This window comes from Nannobrachium achirus (assembly GCF_963921795.1).
Source record: "Nannobrachium achirus genome assembly, chromosome: 7".
NCBI classification, from domain to species: Eukaryota; Metazoa; Chordata; class Actinopteri; order Myctophiformes; family Myctophidae; genus Nannobrachium; species Nannobrachium achirus.
In genome coordinates, this window is record NC_137816.1 from 69490850 (window position 1) to 69506775 (window position 15926).

Below are 15926 nucleotides of genomic sequence, written 5' to 3' on the forward strand. Positions count from 1 at the left end.
TCCTTAGCTCAGTTGGTAGAGCATGATGACAGCTAAAATTGAGACCAGGGTTCGATTCCCTGTGACTGGAAAATATTCCAGTAAACACGTCGGCGCATGCGTACTAAGACTCTCCGTTCTCGTTCCGTTCTCGTCTGACCGTAGACGCTGTAAACGTTCCAAAGCGTCCCACGGGTGAAGCAGAAAGCGAGTTGGGAACGCGTGGGGAGGGTGAAGCAGAGGGGGTGAGAATGGGCTGGTACAGTATGTAGCAACATATTTGTTTGTGTAGGCTAATTTCTGATTTAGCCCAAGGTTAGGCCTAAATGGGTGTATTACAGTATACAGGTCCCTAGTGGGGGTCCCTCGTGGGGGTCCCTCGTGCCACCTCACACCAGAAATGTAGCTACAGTAGTACATAGAACTTGCGAAGTCGCACAATCTGTCTTGGCCATATATGGATTCTGTTAGTGTGCTTCTCCTATAACAGAATCCCTTTTATGCCCATATATGGAGATCCCTGCTCTGAGTATCTGATGCCACCTGTGATGTCACAGTGATCAGAATCCCTTTTATGCCCATATATGTAGATCCCTGCTCTGAGTATCTGACATCACTGTGATGTCACCTGTGATGTCACAGTGATGTGTCAGGGAACCACAGTGGCAGGCGTTACAGAAAGACAAACACACACGCACGCACGCACGCACGCACCCACCCACCCACCCACCCACCAACACACACACACACACACACACACACACACACACACACACACACACACACACACACACACACACACACACACACACACACAAACAAACTACAGGAGCACTGACCACAGAACTTTCAGTCTGCAATGTTGACTCTTCATTGCTTCACAGAGCAGCCGTACTCCTTCGTCCCCCAGGAGGAAGTTGAAACTGAGGTCCAGTTCAATCAAGTAGGAGGGATTAGAGCTGAGAGCTGAGGCCACAACCTCACAGTGTGTCACCTGGATGGAACACTCAACAAGTCTGTAATGACATTAAAGGGAAAATGTGTGAATATTGCAAAACAATCATTTTATACAACACTATAACACCACTATCACATCTTATCTACTGTTATTCTAACTATACCACTACTTTGTCATGTTCAGTCATGTTCAGCACATGCTGCTGAAATAGCGGTCCTACAAGCTGTACGAGCTTGTAGATCGGTTTCGGGGTTGAGGGAAAACAGGAGTGGTCCTAGTATAGAACCCTGGGGGACTCCAGTCAACTGTATATAAGGTGTAGTAGTTAAAGTGGTTCAACTTTGTGAAACTACTTTCTCTCCTTCCTTGTTTATTTTATTTAGGTGAAAACGAGGCACATTCTACCGGCTCTATCTTTGAAATGGAGGATCACGGTTGCCTGTTTTTTTTTTTTTTTTTTTTTTTTTGCGAGACTGAGACATGCGGCCATGTGTTACACAACATCACGGCTTGGAATAATGGATGGATATTTTTTCTAGAAAATCGTAAAGGTAGGGAAAAGACTATAAAAAGTCCCAGATTTGGCAGTATGTGTTTAAAAAACTATACGGAGATAAGAGTTTTTTCTGCCCGACAGTCTGGAGTGAGTGTGGAAATATAGCAGTGTTGATTTAGATTTATTTTCAGTCTTTTGATCAAAATTGCATTTAGTTTTAGTCACATTTTAGTCATCTAAAATGTTTTAGTTTCAGTCGACTAAATCTCCAGTTAATTTAGTCTATAATGTATTCTGGCGATGCCTTGATGGTGTCATAATGGCAGATTTTACAATTGGTTGCATGCTGAAAATAGCAGATCTACAAGCTCACACCGCGCTGCAGCACGATGCGTTGTGAGCTTGTAGATCTGCTATTTTCAGAGCAACCAAACATAAAAAGACTTGTCTTTTAGTTCTACTGGATCTCTTCTCCACTAGTACCTCCCAACATTTTTAGTCGACGCACATTCTTTTGCATTTAAAACATTTAGTTTTAGTTGAGAAATCAAAGTTGCCCGCGCCTGGTCTATAGTGTAAAACAATACACATGTATTATAATGTGTTTGTGTATAATTACACTTACAGTATAAGCATTCAGATGCAATGTTCCCTCTAAGCTGCGCGCATGCGTGCCCGCGCACTACTCAGGACGCTGTCGCGCACGACAAATCTTTGTAGCGCATGGCAGATTTAAAGGGGTGGTGACATCCAAAAATAAATTTTGAGTTTTTTTTGCTTTTTTTAATGTTTCCTGGCCTCAATTACACCAAAAAAACACCAACTTTTAACTTGCAGTCGTTCCCTTGTTATCTGTGGTTTTTTGACGATTTCTGCATAATGAGGCTCTGATGCTCTGATCATTGGCTCTCAGACAATGTCGTCACTAGCAGTTAGTGCACCCCCCCCCCTCCTCCTGGGCTCTACTCTCTCCCTGGCTGTATTTCTCCACAGCCCAAGTTTTGAGGAAGTAATCTCTACATTATATTGTCCTTTAATTGTAAATATGGGCATATAAAATACATGTGTCCATTCAAATATCTTATTTACATCAATATCCTTCATATCAAGTAGTCTGTTTATGCTTTAGTGAAATAATTAAAATCGCTATTGTATCGCATTGTATTTGCGCACTGCCGACCGGGTTACAGAGCTCCGTGGCGTGGAAGCTCCCTCCTCCTCTGTGTCCGAGAACATTGCACTGCTCCCCGGGTAAAGCTCAGCTCAGTGGAACGTTCCTCTCTTACCGACTCTAGGCTATGTCTTTGCTCAGTTTGCTGTGACCGTGCACAGCGCACACACACCCAATGACACGCTATGATAAACACAAGCAATATGTGGACAATGTGGTTCTCTAAACTGAGGCAAAGGACCGTGAAATCTTTTTGCATAGCGGAGCGGAGGAACTTTATCGCGGCGCGGACGGTCTAAATTGAACTCCGCGAAGGTACATATGTAACCACAAGGCTCCGGTAATGTATCGTCCCCGGGGTAAGAAAAAACACCTGCGCCTCGGGCTCGGCTCGTATTGGTTCTGTGTGTGTCTGTGTCCTGTGTCTTGTGCGAAAGCAACGAAAATGCGAGCAGCGAGCACGCAGGCGATCCACATTGAGTCTGAAGCACGCATCTCTCAGTGTGTTGAAGGGGCGGCCGCAGATCTGTAAGTGCGTGCATGCGCGTGCGTATAGTGTGTGTGTGTGTGTGTGTGTGTGTGTGTGTGTGTGTGTGTGTGTGTGTGTGTGTGTGTGTGTGTGTGTGTGTGTGTGTGTGTGGCCACTGGGTCGGGACCATAGTTTGGGAACCGCTGGCTGAAGTGATTGTTTATGTATTAATAATCAAAATCTACAAAGTTACTATAAGCCTCCAAATGATTGTAGTGGAGAGATAAAGTGCATTTGCCTCTGAGATGTATAGTGGAGTAGAAGTATAATAATTGAAAATTGGAAATACTCAAGTAAAGTACAAATACTCAAAATTGTACTCAAGTACATGTAGCCTAGTTACTGCACCATACTAATTTGTTAGAATGAGTGGGAGAGAGAGGCTCCCCTGGTGGTGAATATAGAGTATTTCAGGTGACAGACCTTTTTTCAACAGGGCCCATAAAAGAGAGATATTACAGCTCCATGGAGTGGATTTTCAAGTTTAAACATTTTAAAACATGTTTTTAGGACCAGGGCAAAGACTTTTATGATTGGTAAAAACAGAATGTCATTTTACCTTTAACGCTGATAGATTTGTGAAAGGTAGTTGATTATTTTGTGGTACTCAGTCTCTGTCTGCCTGCATATGCTTAACATAGACAGCGCTAGGTCTCTCTCTCTCTCTCTCTCTCTCTCTCCCTCTCTCTCTCTCTGTGCCTCCCCCCTCCTCTCGCTCTCGCTCTCTCCGCGTCTCTCGTCTCGATTCTCGCTCGCCTCCTCCGCCCCCCCCTCTCTCTCTATCTCTCTCACACACACACGCACGCAAGCACGTGTGGTAAACAGAGACTTCTTCGGACTACTTTTATTGTTTTATTGCCGTCATAAAACTTTCTCACATCTTCTATGTGTGCATTAACGTTAGCAACAGCGTGGCTGTAGGGCAGGCTACCAAAACAAAACAAACGCATGTGCTTTGCATTGCGTATCAGTCAGAAGCTCAAAGGACCATGGTTGCTAATGTGCAGTTTCATAAAGACGTCCCCCGCCTGTGCACAGCGGAGATTAGACCTACAGTAGGCTACACACTACTCCTCCATCCAGCTTCCAGGTATGAACTATATAAACTGCAATGTTTCTCTGGAGCTGACGAGCTTGGCGTCTCTCCTTCACGACCAGTTAACAAAAATAACTCCAGTCCTGTAATGCATTGGTCTCAAAGTGGGTCCGGGGACCCCCAGGGATCTTGAGGTAGTTCCAGGGGTCCCCAGCAAAAGTTAGGAACCAAATGGACCCTTATGTAACTCAGAGTGTACACATGGAACCACACACTCAAGGGTTAAATTAACTTGATTTTATAACAAATCTAAATTGGGGTCTCAGTGATAGAAATGCCATTAAATGGAGGTCCATAGCCTAATGCATGTCAAATAGGGGGTCTTTATCATTAAAAAGGGAATCACTGCTAAAGCCATACAAATATTATCTTATGGGGGTCCCTGGGGTAGCTTTTGCTATAATGCTATAATGCTTTGGACTGTATTTTATTCATAATAATGACACTTCTTAGCGATGGCTAACCTTCTTTAGACGTGTCAATGTCAATATGTCAATGTATTGTTATTTTGTAGACTCATATTTAGGCCCATTGTTTGTATTGTATTTACACAACATGTTGTCAACATGTGTATACTATATAAGATAGATAGATTTATTATCCCAAGGGGGGAAATCAGTCTGTAGGCTTAATGAATAATAATGGATATAAAACCCTTTTCCCCCCGTCTTTTTAAATGTAACAGTCCTACAGTTTCTTAACAGTAGTCGAACCGCTATTACTTATTCTGTAATTAAATTTTAATAAGCTATAACTTGACATAACTTGACATGACTTGACGCAGTAGGCTATACCTACTATATATCGTGCACTCGACATATGTTGCTCATCAGTGCTCAAGTTGTGCTCAGAAGGTTGGAGTGTTTGCTCAGACCGAAAAAAATTTAGAGGGAACATTGTTCAGATGTACTTTTTGGTCAGGTTCTTAGTGTCTTAAATGTTCATAATTGTAATACATCACCTTATAATAAAATATAATCGGTTACATTTATGCATGTCCTGTGGAGTTCAGGTTCACATGTTTCTTTGAATATTATAGCCTATAGAAAGTTAAACGTAATTTGTATGCGTGTGCACTGCACAGCATTGGTTGAACGCACAGCCGGAAGTTCCGTGAGAGACACGATTTCAACGTGAGTTCAAAGTTCACAACCCGGTGTGAATAGAGAATGATTACTGACTAGAGGCATTATCTACGGCAGACATGTAGGGATTTATCAACCAATCGCTCCTTACTGAAGCCCTGGTCGGTTAGGGTAGATGGACCCAAAATGGACTATATTGCATCTTGAGGAAGAAATTACATCTGGACCATTCTTTGGGAGAGCAAATAAGTACTTTTAAAGGTAACATAGCCTTCTAGGCCGAAATTCTCATTTAACGATGAATACTAACCGAGCCTTCCTGCTGTTCCTCACAGCTGGCAGCAGTCTCAGTCGCCCAAACGCAGATGTGTTGTATTTCTGCAGGTCCAACTCTTCCAGAACCTCCTCCAACATCAGCAGCATGTGGGCCAGAGCTGAACACTGGGTGTCAGACAGTTGTGTCTTAGATCTGTCCCCTGACTCCAGGTACTGTTGGATCTCCTGGTGTACTGAGTCATCCTTCATCTCCATCAAACAGTGGAAGATGTTGATGCATCTGTCAGGGGAGGCATCATCATCATAAATGGTCATCTCCTTCAGGTTGTCGATGGCTCTCTGGATTTCCTCTGGACTGATTTCTGTCTGACCCAACAGCCCTGGTAACAGTCTCAGATTGGACTGCAGTGAGAGGCCATGAAGGAAGCGGAGAAAGAGGTCGAGGTGGCCGTTTCTGCTCTTCACGGATTTAAGCATGGCTTTCTTCAGGAAGACAGCCAGGGACATGTCACTGGAGTCATCTTCATCTTCATCTTCTTCAGAATCTCCCAGGAATGTCTTCAGCACCTCTGTGTTCCTCTCAGTGAAACAGTGCATCAGGAAGACTGCAGCCAGAAACTCCTGAACGCTCAGATGAATGAAGCTGTAGACCGTTTTCTGGAAGAGCACACTCTCTCTTTTGAAGATCTCTGTGCAAAGTCCTGAGTACAGCGAGGCCTCCGTGACATCGAGACCACACTCTTCCAGGTCTTCTCGGTAGAACATGATGCTGCCTTTCTCCAGATGTTCAAACGCCAGCCGGCCGAGCTTCAGAAGAACCTCCCAGTCAGACTCCATGAGCTGCCGTTGATTCTCCTCGTTTGTGTCACCATACTTCTGCTGCTTCGTCCTTGTCAAGACTAACAGGAGGTGGATTAACATCTCAGTTGGGGTCGTGGGCAGCGCTTCGGTCTCGCCTGTCTTCAACATGTCCGCCAGAACGGTCGCAACGATCCAACAGAAGAGTGGGATGTGACACAGGATGTGGAGGCACCTTGTTTTGTTGATGTGGGAGATGATTCTGCTGGCCATCTTCTCATCGCTGAATCTCTTCCAGAAGAACTCTTCCTTCTGAAGATCTGTGAACCCTCGTACTTCTGTCATCCTGTCAACACGTCCAGGATGGATCTGATTGGCTGCTGCAGGTCTGGTAGTTATCCAGAGGAGGGCTGAGGGGAGCAGATTCCCCTCGATGAGGTTGGTCAACAGGGCACCCACTGAAGAGATCACTAAGACACTAGAAATGATGCAATTTGGGTCGAAGATTAATGGAATTCTGCTTTCATCCAGACCATCCAAGATGAACACGATCTTACAGGCAGCGAGCTGCTCTGCAGTGAGCTTCTTCAATGTTGGATGGAAATCCTGGATCAGTGTGAGAAGACAGTACTGCTCATCTCTGACCAGGTTCAGCTCACGGAACGACATCAGAATCAGCAGATTGATGTCTTGATTGGCCAGGCGCTCCGCCCAGTCCAGAGCGAACTTGTACACAGAGAAGGTTTTTCCAATGCCGGCGATGCCCTTTGTCAGGACTAATCGGATGGGTGTGTCCCTGCCTGGTAAGGGCTTGAAGATGTCAGAGCACAAGATGGGCCTGTCAAGGAGGGTCTTCTCCATCTTGGATGTTTTCTCAAGCTGCCACACCTCATGTTGCTGATTGACCCCTATGCTGTCTCCAAGTGAGAGGTAGATCGTTGTGTAGGTGCCTTTGAAGGAGGTTCCAGGTCCAGTGGTGTCTTCTCTCTGACCTTCTAACCTCTTTGTCAAACTGGCTATAGATGTCTTTATAAGCTCCTGCAGACTGACACACACTGGAACACAACAGTTCATCAATGTTAAACACACCTTCAGTCATCACTTTATATCCTATGGAAATATATGATTTACATTCCCAGAATTAATACAGGATCAAATTGATCAAATCAATGAAACAACTAAAATGCTAAAGCAACAAACACAATTTGACTAGTATACCTATTTATTAATGTATGTATGTTTTTACTTAATTACATACTTGATTACTGATTTATTATGTATTACATGTACATATTATTTACATCATGTCGTCAATGAATGACATATTATATAATTCATATAATATTCACGTATATTACTATATATATATATATATATATATATATATATATATATATATATATATATATATATATATATATATAGCATAATAAGTATAATGATATATTTATATAAATCAGGCTTTACTTTGTTCAATGCTGGTGGGATGGTCACACACTGAACCCCTGGACGGATCCTCAGTCCTCTCTCTGTGGACACACACACACACACACACACACACACACACACACACACACACACACACACACACACACACACACACACACACACACAGTATGGTAATTAGCATGAATCTAGTAACTATTGATGACAGTAACAGACTAGCTGAGTACTAGTTAATAAAATGATGATTGAATAAAGAGTCCAGAACCATTTATGGACAACACGTCTTTCTGACATCCACTGTTCCCCACAGCCTGCATCTGTGGTTCAACTTAACTTGATTCTTTCATTATATTTCATCTCAAACAAGGATGCACCATTATATCTGTAACATATCGAAATAGGACGATAGCTGACGTACAATGCCATGTCGGCATCGAACCAATTTCAAAAGGGTAAATCCTCTTATAGTAACCCGGTCTCAACAGTAGAGGGCACCAGATCCTTATTGAAAGGAGGCATGTATAAGAGAGAAGGCCTATATTAACTCATATAGTGCCAATCCCGCGAAGACTCGTGAAAAGTACTCGAGTACCCGGAGTGCCAATCCCGAGTATACTCGTGAAAAGTAATATATTACTGTAACGGCGGTTACATTACCGAGTACAATGGCCGGAGGTCCGGAGCCGAAATCCGTTGCTGATTTCTCATCATCACGGCTCCACGAGCACAAAATAGTCATCCCATAACATTGAGGTTATGGATCTCATCTTTAATGTCCATTATCTCAAAACTACACTTTAGAAGCGAAGATGGAGGCAGATGCTCGCTTATGTTACACATGTATAAAAGCTCCGGTCCGCCATTGCACAACTCCACGTGGACAAGGATCGGTTCCGGCGCAGGACACAATGACGTCAGACCGGAAGTGTTTGAGCTGTGGACTTCTGGCCTTCAAAATAAGATAACGGGAGTGATGCCAACCTGAGGTTGGCATCGTGGACTTTATAATCCGTTAATTTCAGGGGCACTAAATGAGTTAATGCAGCCCTCAGAACACACACAATGACTATAGGTCACAACTGTGCAAAGCTAAACTTCAGTATGGAGAGGCCTGAAGGGTCATCAAAGAGATGACAGGACGTAAGACCAAGGAGGGACAGGATGAGGGACACAGTCCTGAGGAAAGGGTGATGACATGATTCAACCACTTCCGAAGGCTGCTGGGCACAACATCAGATGGAGAGGAGGAAGAAATACCATCATTCCTCCAGAACCCTTCACGGTCAGTGAGTTTGCCAGGGCGAAAAACATGCTGAGAGAGTGCAAGAGTGCTGGGCCGGACGGCATAGCCCCAGAGGTTGTAAAGAACTACGGTCTCGACAACATCATCCTACAGTTCTGTAACCTTGCCCTGCTAGGTAACAAGCTATCTGACATGTGGTCTCTCGAACCTCATCCCAGTGCCTAAAGCTAGAGACCTCTCGAAGCCAGACAATTACCAAGGCATCAGCCTGACCTGCATCGCTGCAAAGGTCTACACTAGCCAGGTGCCGAAGGAATGGGAGGAGTTTCCGTGGGCCATGGATGCACGCCGCGGCGGCAGAATTCAGCTCGATGCCCGGGTGATCATGGACTTGCGGGCCAGAAGCGATGCCGCATCCGCACGGTGCCGCTGTATCCGCACGGTGCCGCTGTATCCGCACGGTGCCGCTGTATCCGCCCGGTGCCGCTGTATCCGCCCGGTGCCGCTGTATCCGCACGGTGCCGCTGTATCCGCACGGTGCCGCTGTATCCGCCCGGTGCCGCTGTATCCGCACGGTGCCGCTGTATCCGCACGGTGCCGCTGTATCCGCACGGTGCCGCTGTATCCGCCCGGTGCCGCTGTATCCGCACGGTGCCGCTGTATCCGCACGGTGCCGCTGTATCCGCACGGTGCCGCTGTATCCGCACGGTGCCGCTGTATCCGCACGGTGCCGCTGTATCCGCACGGTGCCGCTGTATCCGCACGGTGCCGCTGTATCCGCCCGGTGCCGCTGTATCCGCCCGGTGCCGCTGTATCCGCCCGGTGCCGCTGTATCCGCACGGTGCCGCTGTATCCGCACGGTGCCGGGGCTCGGCGCTGGAGGTGCTATTTCAGTGGCCCAGAGGCGCTGTGCTTGGAGGCTCGTAACGTTTGTCATGAAGCAGAAGAAAAAACAAAACGGCTTTCGAGAGGAGAGAACCACAGTAGCCCAGATCTTGGCCCTGAGGATATTAATCGAGGAGGTGAAGAAGAACAACCTGACGGCTGTATTGTGCTTTATTGACTTCAAAAAGGCTTTTGACTCAATACACAGAGGCACCATGATGAAGATCCTGAAGGCCTACGGTGTCCCTCCCAACCTACTCTGGGCAATAGAGACCATGTATGTAGGAACACGGGCCAAGGTGGTGTCCCCAGATGGCAACAGTGAGGAGTTTAACATCCTGGCTGGGGTACTGCAAGGGGACACCCTAGCCCCCTTCCTCTTTGTCATAGTCCTGGGCTACGTACTCAGGAAGGCCATCAGTGGACGAGAGCAGGATCTTGGCCTCACTCTTACACCAAGGAGGTCAAGACGACACCCTGCAGTAGTCCTGACAGACCTAGACTACGCGGATGACATCAGTCTACTCTCCAACCATGTGGAGCAAGCACAGGAGGCCAGTGTATGGAACTTCAACCTCCCCCTACAAAACAAACTCGGCTTATTCTAGGACTGAGTGAATGAGACTTGGAGGACACTGCCAAAGACCAGGAGCTGCCAGCCAGTAAACTGGTGCTGTGGGAACCAACACATGGGCACCGGTCACCAGGACGTCCCACACTAACATATGTGACGCAGGAGCGCAAAGCACCAACAAGCTGGCCTGAGATGACTGGAAGCAACGATGGAGGGTTCGTCTGAGGATGACTTGGAGAGAGAAAGAGAAACTTCAAGGCAGACAGACAGAAGGAGAGGGAGAGAAAAGGAGGAGAAAAATATATAGACAAACGTCTTATTGCCTCAAACAGAGATAAATCAAGGTTTCATATATGAAAGATCTGGGGTTCATAACTCATGATGAACATTTTCACTGTCTATTTTAATTCTAAAAGGTGGGGTAAGTATTACATTCCCAATTATATTCCTATACCAGCATGGCTCAAGGGATAAAACAAGGGTTCATATATGAAAGGTCTGGAGTTCAAAACTCATGATGAAAATTTTTCTTATTGCCTCAACACTGTTGAGTAGATTTCCTTCACACTCGGTTGTTTTTGTCACACATTGAATGTATCTACTCTGGACGTTGTGGCTACATCTCCTAGCTAAACTTGTGTCTGTTCTCTACGTTGTTCTCATGCTGCAGCACACCCATAAGTACTATGGGGTACTATGGCGAAAAGAGAGAGACAGAGAGAAGCCTCGTCGTTGAACTGCAAATAAACAACGTTGAAGAGGGTTTCTTGTACATCTTAAATTAGTTTAGAGAAATGATACGACAGTAGATATATTTTCAACACAAATGTGTACATTGCCTCGGACGTTATTTGTGTACTATAGTACTTTATTCCATCCATCCATCCATCCATGCATCCATCCTTCTGGATGGCTGGATGAAAGGCATACTGTGATGACAGCACTGAGGGCTGCTGGCAAGACCATAGATGGAAGATCACAGTTGAAGGCAGAGTTAAAGTTTCAGTTGGAGGAGACTGTGGTTCTTTGGAAGCCAGAGGAGGATTGGCTCAAAACTGTGGAAATCTCAGTGGACTGGAATGACCAGGGGGTCAGAAAGGAGGCAACAGTAAATGCCATCAATGTGTGGGACATTTCTAGTCCTACTTTCCTCATTGACTACTGCTCAGACTGGAAAACAGCCTGGTTCCTCAGGTAGAAAGTCATGGTGTTGGAGCAGAGCTGTCTGAGAATAAAGATCTCTTCTGAACAAGATGGATACTGGACTACTTGCCCTCGCTCCAAGATAGGCAAAAGTGGAACCAGGGGAAAAGGAGTTTGGCAGTTGGATATATTGAGGTCATCATGGACTCTTCAGCTCTTTGTGGGTCTTGGCCACATGGCAGGATTCTGGAGGCCTTTCCAGACAAACAAGGTCTTGTGTGGTCCGTGAAAATGTAAACTAAAGGCAGCACCATTGAAAGGCCAATGGCAGAATTGTGTTTGGTGCATGGAATATAATTGCATTTGAATACATGACATTTTTTGGCTCCTTTATTTAAAGTTATACTATGTAACTTTTTTTATAAAACATATCTTAAAATTGTCCAAACTATTAAATCGCTAAAGTTTTAGAACCCCCACTCTGTTAATTTCAGCCCCAAAGCCTTTTCTTTATATGTTTTCTACATAGCTGTATTTCCCGGCAAAATTATGTCATCTCCCTCATGATACACTATCGGCCAATCACAGCGCAGATCATACAACACCGGCCAATCACAGCGAGTCTTGCTGTCTCTAAAGGAAGTAGCTTCCCTCAGCAACTGTGTTTACATTGGTGAAGGAATCTTGCCTGCTACTCCCTCAATCCTGGTCTAAAAATGACGGGAAAATGCGTATCGACGAGGCGGAGGTGCTCGCGGCGGCCGCGGTGGTCCGCGGACCCCCGTTCCGCTGGTCCGCGGCGACTCCGGACTAAAAAAGCAATACCGCTACTGACCACTAGTTGAGCAGCTTCCACAGTACAGCTTTAATTTATTTGTTCTTGAATAGTATGTGTGCCTGCCATTAACATTTAGGGGTGGTGTGTAAGAGCCAAATGGTCGATATAAGAGTCAGGTTCACAGGCATGGGTGGGAGGATTGACTGCTGTTACCGCTGTTACCACACTGTTTAAATGTTTGGTGATGTTTAGTGATAAATATTCATTCTTCTGTATGGAACCTGAAGATGTTGTAAAGTACACAGTGAAGTAATAAAACACTGTTTCTGCATGAAGAACTGCTTGCATCGCACCACTGTAACAGTGACACTCAGAGAATGGTTTGGTATCAGATCAAACAGACCATCAGCCAGGTCCAACTACAGGCTCAACCCCTCAGTAGCTCAGTATGAGTCTGAGCTCCTTTAATACTGCTTCATACAGTGCATTACTCATGACAACACATTGACTAACATGAATTAAAGTTTACAGTCACTTACTTTGTCTGGGAGTCTGCTTCACTGCTGTGTTCTGGAGACTCTGTCTGTCTCTGATCTTCACCCCTGGAATTATAACGACAACACTCTGTTTTAGCTGAAAAGTCTTAATGAAGAATGCATGATAACATGAAATAACATTTATTCAAGTTTAAAGTGATCTTACTCTGTCTTCAGTAATGAATTACTGTGTAGACAAATCATGTGAAAATACTAAGTTACTATATTTACATTACAATTCATTCATAACTTGGGTTCTAACTAAATCTGAGAGGACTTTATCACAACAGTCATAGAGTTTCCTGATCAGTGATCTTACTTTGAGTGTGAAGGTCCAGGTTCATCACTGACGTCTGGAGACCGTCCAGTAGAAGTGAGAGAGAAGATGCCACTCATACTGCTGCTTGGAGCTGGAGCCTCTGGTCTCGGACTCTGGTCACATCTGTTATCACAAGCACACAACACTGGTTCATACAGTACATTCCTGAGGAAAACTAACATGAATTAAAGTTTACAGTTACTTACTTTGTCTGGGAGTCTGGTTCATTGCTGTGTTCTGGAGACTCTGTTGTCTGTGTCTGGTCTTCACTTCTGGAATCATAAACACAACACTGAGTGTCTGGTTCATTAAACCAGAGTAATGTCTGTCTAGAGCTCTACATTGTTGTTAGCTAAACCCTCCACACTCTACTATCTAACATCAGGGTCTAGAGCTCTAAACCCTCCACACTCTACTATCTAACATCAGGGTCTAGAGCTCTAAACCCTCCACACTCTACTATCTAACATCAGGGTCTAGAGCTCTACAGTGTTGTTAGCTCTGTTGTCCCACCACAGTGTACCTACAGTACATAAATGTTGCACTGTCTTATTCCCTTTCCTGGCTTTGTCCTGGGTTGGCTCCCATTGAGTCAGTTTGTCCTGGGTTGGCTCCCATAGTGTCAGTTTGTCCTGGGTTGGCTCCCATAGAGTCAGTTTGTCCTGGGTTGGCTCCCATAGTGTTAGTTTGTCCTGGGTTGGCTCCCATAGAGTCAGTTTGTCCTGGGTTGGCTCCCATAGAGTCAGTTTGTCCTGGGTTGGCTCCCATAGAGTCAGTTTGTCCTGGGTTGGCTCCCATAGAGTCAGTTTGTCCTGGGTTGGCTCCCATAGAGTCAGTTTGTCCTGGGTTGGCTCCTATAGAGTCAGTTTGTCCTGGGTTGGCTCCCATAGAGTCAGTTTGTCCTGGGTTGGCTCCCATAGAGTCAGTTTGTCCTGGGTTGGCTCCCATAGAGTCAGTTTGTCCTGGGTTGGCTCCCATAGAGTCAGTTTGTCCTGGGTTGGCTCCCATAGAGTCAGTTTGTCCTGGGTTGGCTCCCATAGAGTCAGTTTGTCCTGGGTTGGCTCCCATAGAGTCAGTTTATCCTGGGTTGGCTCCCATAGAGTCAGTTTGTCCTGGGTTGGCTCCCATAGAGTCAGTTTGTCCTGGGTTGGCTCCCATAGAGTCAGTTTGTCCTGGGTTGGCTCCTATAGAGTCAGTTTGTCCTGGGTTGGCTCCCATAGAGTCAGTTTGTCCTGGGTTGGCTCCCATAGAGTCAGTTTGTCCTGGGTTGGCTCCCATAGAGTCAGTTTGTCCTGGGTTGGCTCCTATAGTGTCAGTGTGTCCTGGGTTGGCTCCCATAGAGTCAGTTTGTCCTGGGTTGGCTCCCATAGTGTCAGTTTGTCCTGGGTTGGCTCCCATAGTGTCAGTTTGTCCTGGGTTGGCTCCCATAGAGTCAGTTTGTCCTGGGTTGACTCCCATAGAGTCAGTTTGTCCTGGGTTGGCTCCTATAGAGTCAGTTTGTCCTGGGTTGGCTCCCATAGAGTCAGTTTGTCCTGGGTTGGCTCCCATAGAGTCAGTTTGTCCTGGGTTGGCTCCTATAGAGTCAGTTTGTCCTGGGTTGGCTCCCATAGAGTCAGTTTGTCCTGGGTTGGCTCCCATAGAGTCAGTTTGTCCTGGGTTGGCTCCCATAGAGTCAGTTTGTCCTGGGTTGGCTCCCATAGAGTCAGTTTGTCCTGGGTTGGCTCCTATAGTGTCAGTTTGTCCTGGGTTGGCTCCCATAGAGTCAGTTTGTCCTGGGTTGGCTCCCATAGAGTCAGTTTGTCCTGGGTTGGCTCCTATAGTGTCAGTTTGTCCTGGGTTGGCTCCCATAGTGTCAGTTTGTCCTGGGTTGGCTCCCATAGAGTCAGTTTGTCCTGGGTTGGCTCCCATAGAGTCAGTTTGTCCTGGGTTGGCTCCCATAGTGTCAGTTTGTCCTGGGTTGGCTCCCATAGTGTCAGTTTGTCCTGGGTTGGCTCCCATAGAGTCAGTTTGTCCTGGGTTGACTCCCATAGAGTCAGTTTGTCCTGGGTTGGCTCCTATAGAGTCAGTTTGTCCTGGGTTGGCTCCCATAGAGTCAGTTTGTCCTGGGTTGGCTCCCATAGAGTCAGTTTGTCCTGGGTTGGCTCCCATAGTGTCAGTTTGTCCTGGGTTGGCTCCCATAGAGTCAGTTTGTCCTGGGTTGGCTCCCATAGAGTCAGTTTGTCCTGGGTTGGCTCCCATAGTGTCAGTTTGTCCTGGGTTGGCTCCCATAGAGTCAGTTTGTCCTGGGTTGGCTCTCATAGAGTCAGTTTGTCCTGGTTGGCTCCCATAGAGTCTGTTTGACCTGGGTTGGCTCCCATAGAGTCAGTTTGTCCTGGGTTGGCTCTCATAGAGTCAGTTTGTCCTGGTTGGCTCCCATAGAGTCAGTTTGTCCTGGGTTGGCTCCCATAGAGTCAGTTTGTCCTGGTTGGCTCCCATAGAGTCAGTTTGTCCTGGGTTGGCTCCCATAGAGTCAGTTTGTCCTTGGTTGGCTCCCATAGTGTCAGTTTGTCCTGGGTTGGCTCCCATAGAGTCAGTTTGTCCTGGGTTGGCTCCCATAGAGTCAGTTTGTCCTGGG

The 15926-nt window shown here is 46.1% G+C and overlaps 1 protein-coding gene across 1 annotated transcript in view; it reads right to left on the reverse strand.

The window, feature by feature from the left end:
- Positions 1–15926, reverse strand: part of LOC308289069 (uncharacterized protein) — a 76178-nt gene that overhangs the window by 45521 nt on the left and 14731 nt on the right. Inside the window, exons 3-8 of the mRNA XM_080730620.1 lie at positions 13519–13584; positions 13313–13435; positions 12997–13059; positions 7856–7917; positions 5625–7443; positions 819–995 (exon numbers count right to left, since the gene is read on the reverse strand). Of these exons, the coding sequence (XP_080586746.1) occupies positions 819–995; positions 5625–7443; positions 7856–7917; positions 12997–13059; positions 13313–13435; positions 13519–13584 (2310 nt within the window). The remainder of the gene's footprint in view (positions 1–818; positions 996–5624; positions 7444–7855; positions 7918–12996; positions 13060–13312; positions 13436–13518; positions 13585–15926) is intronic.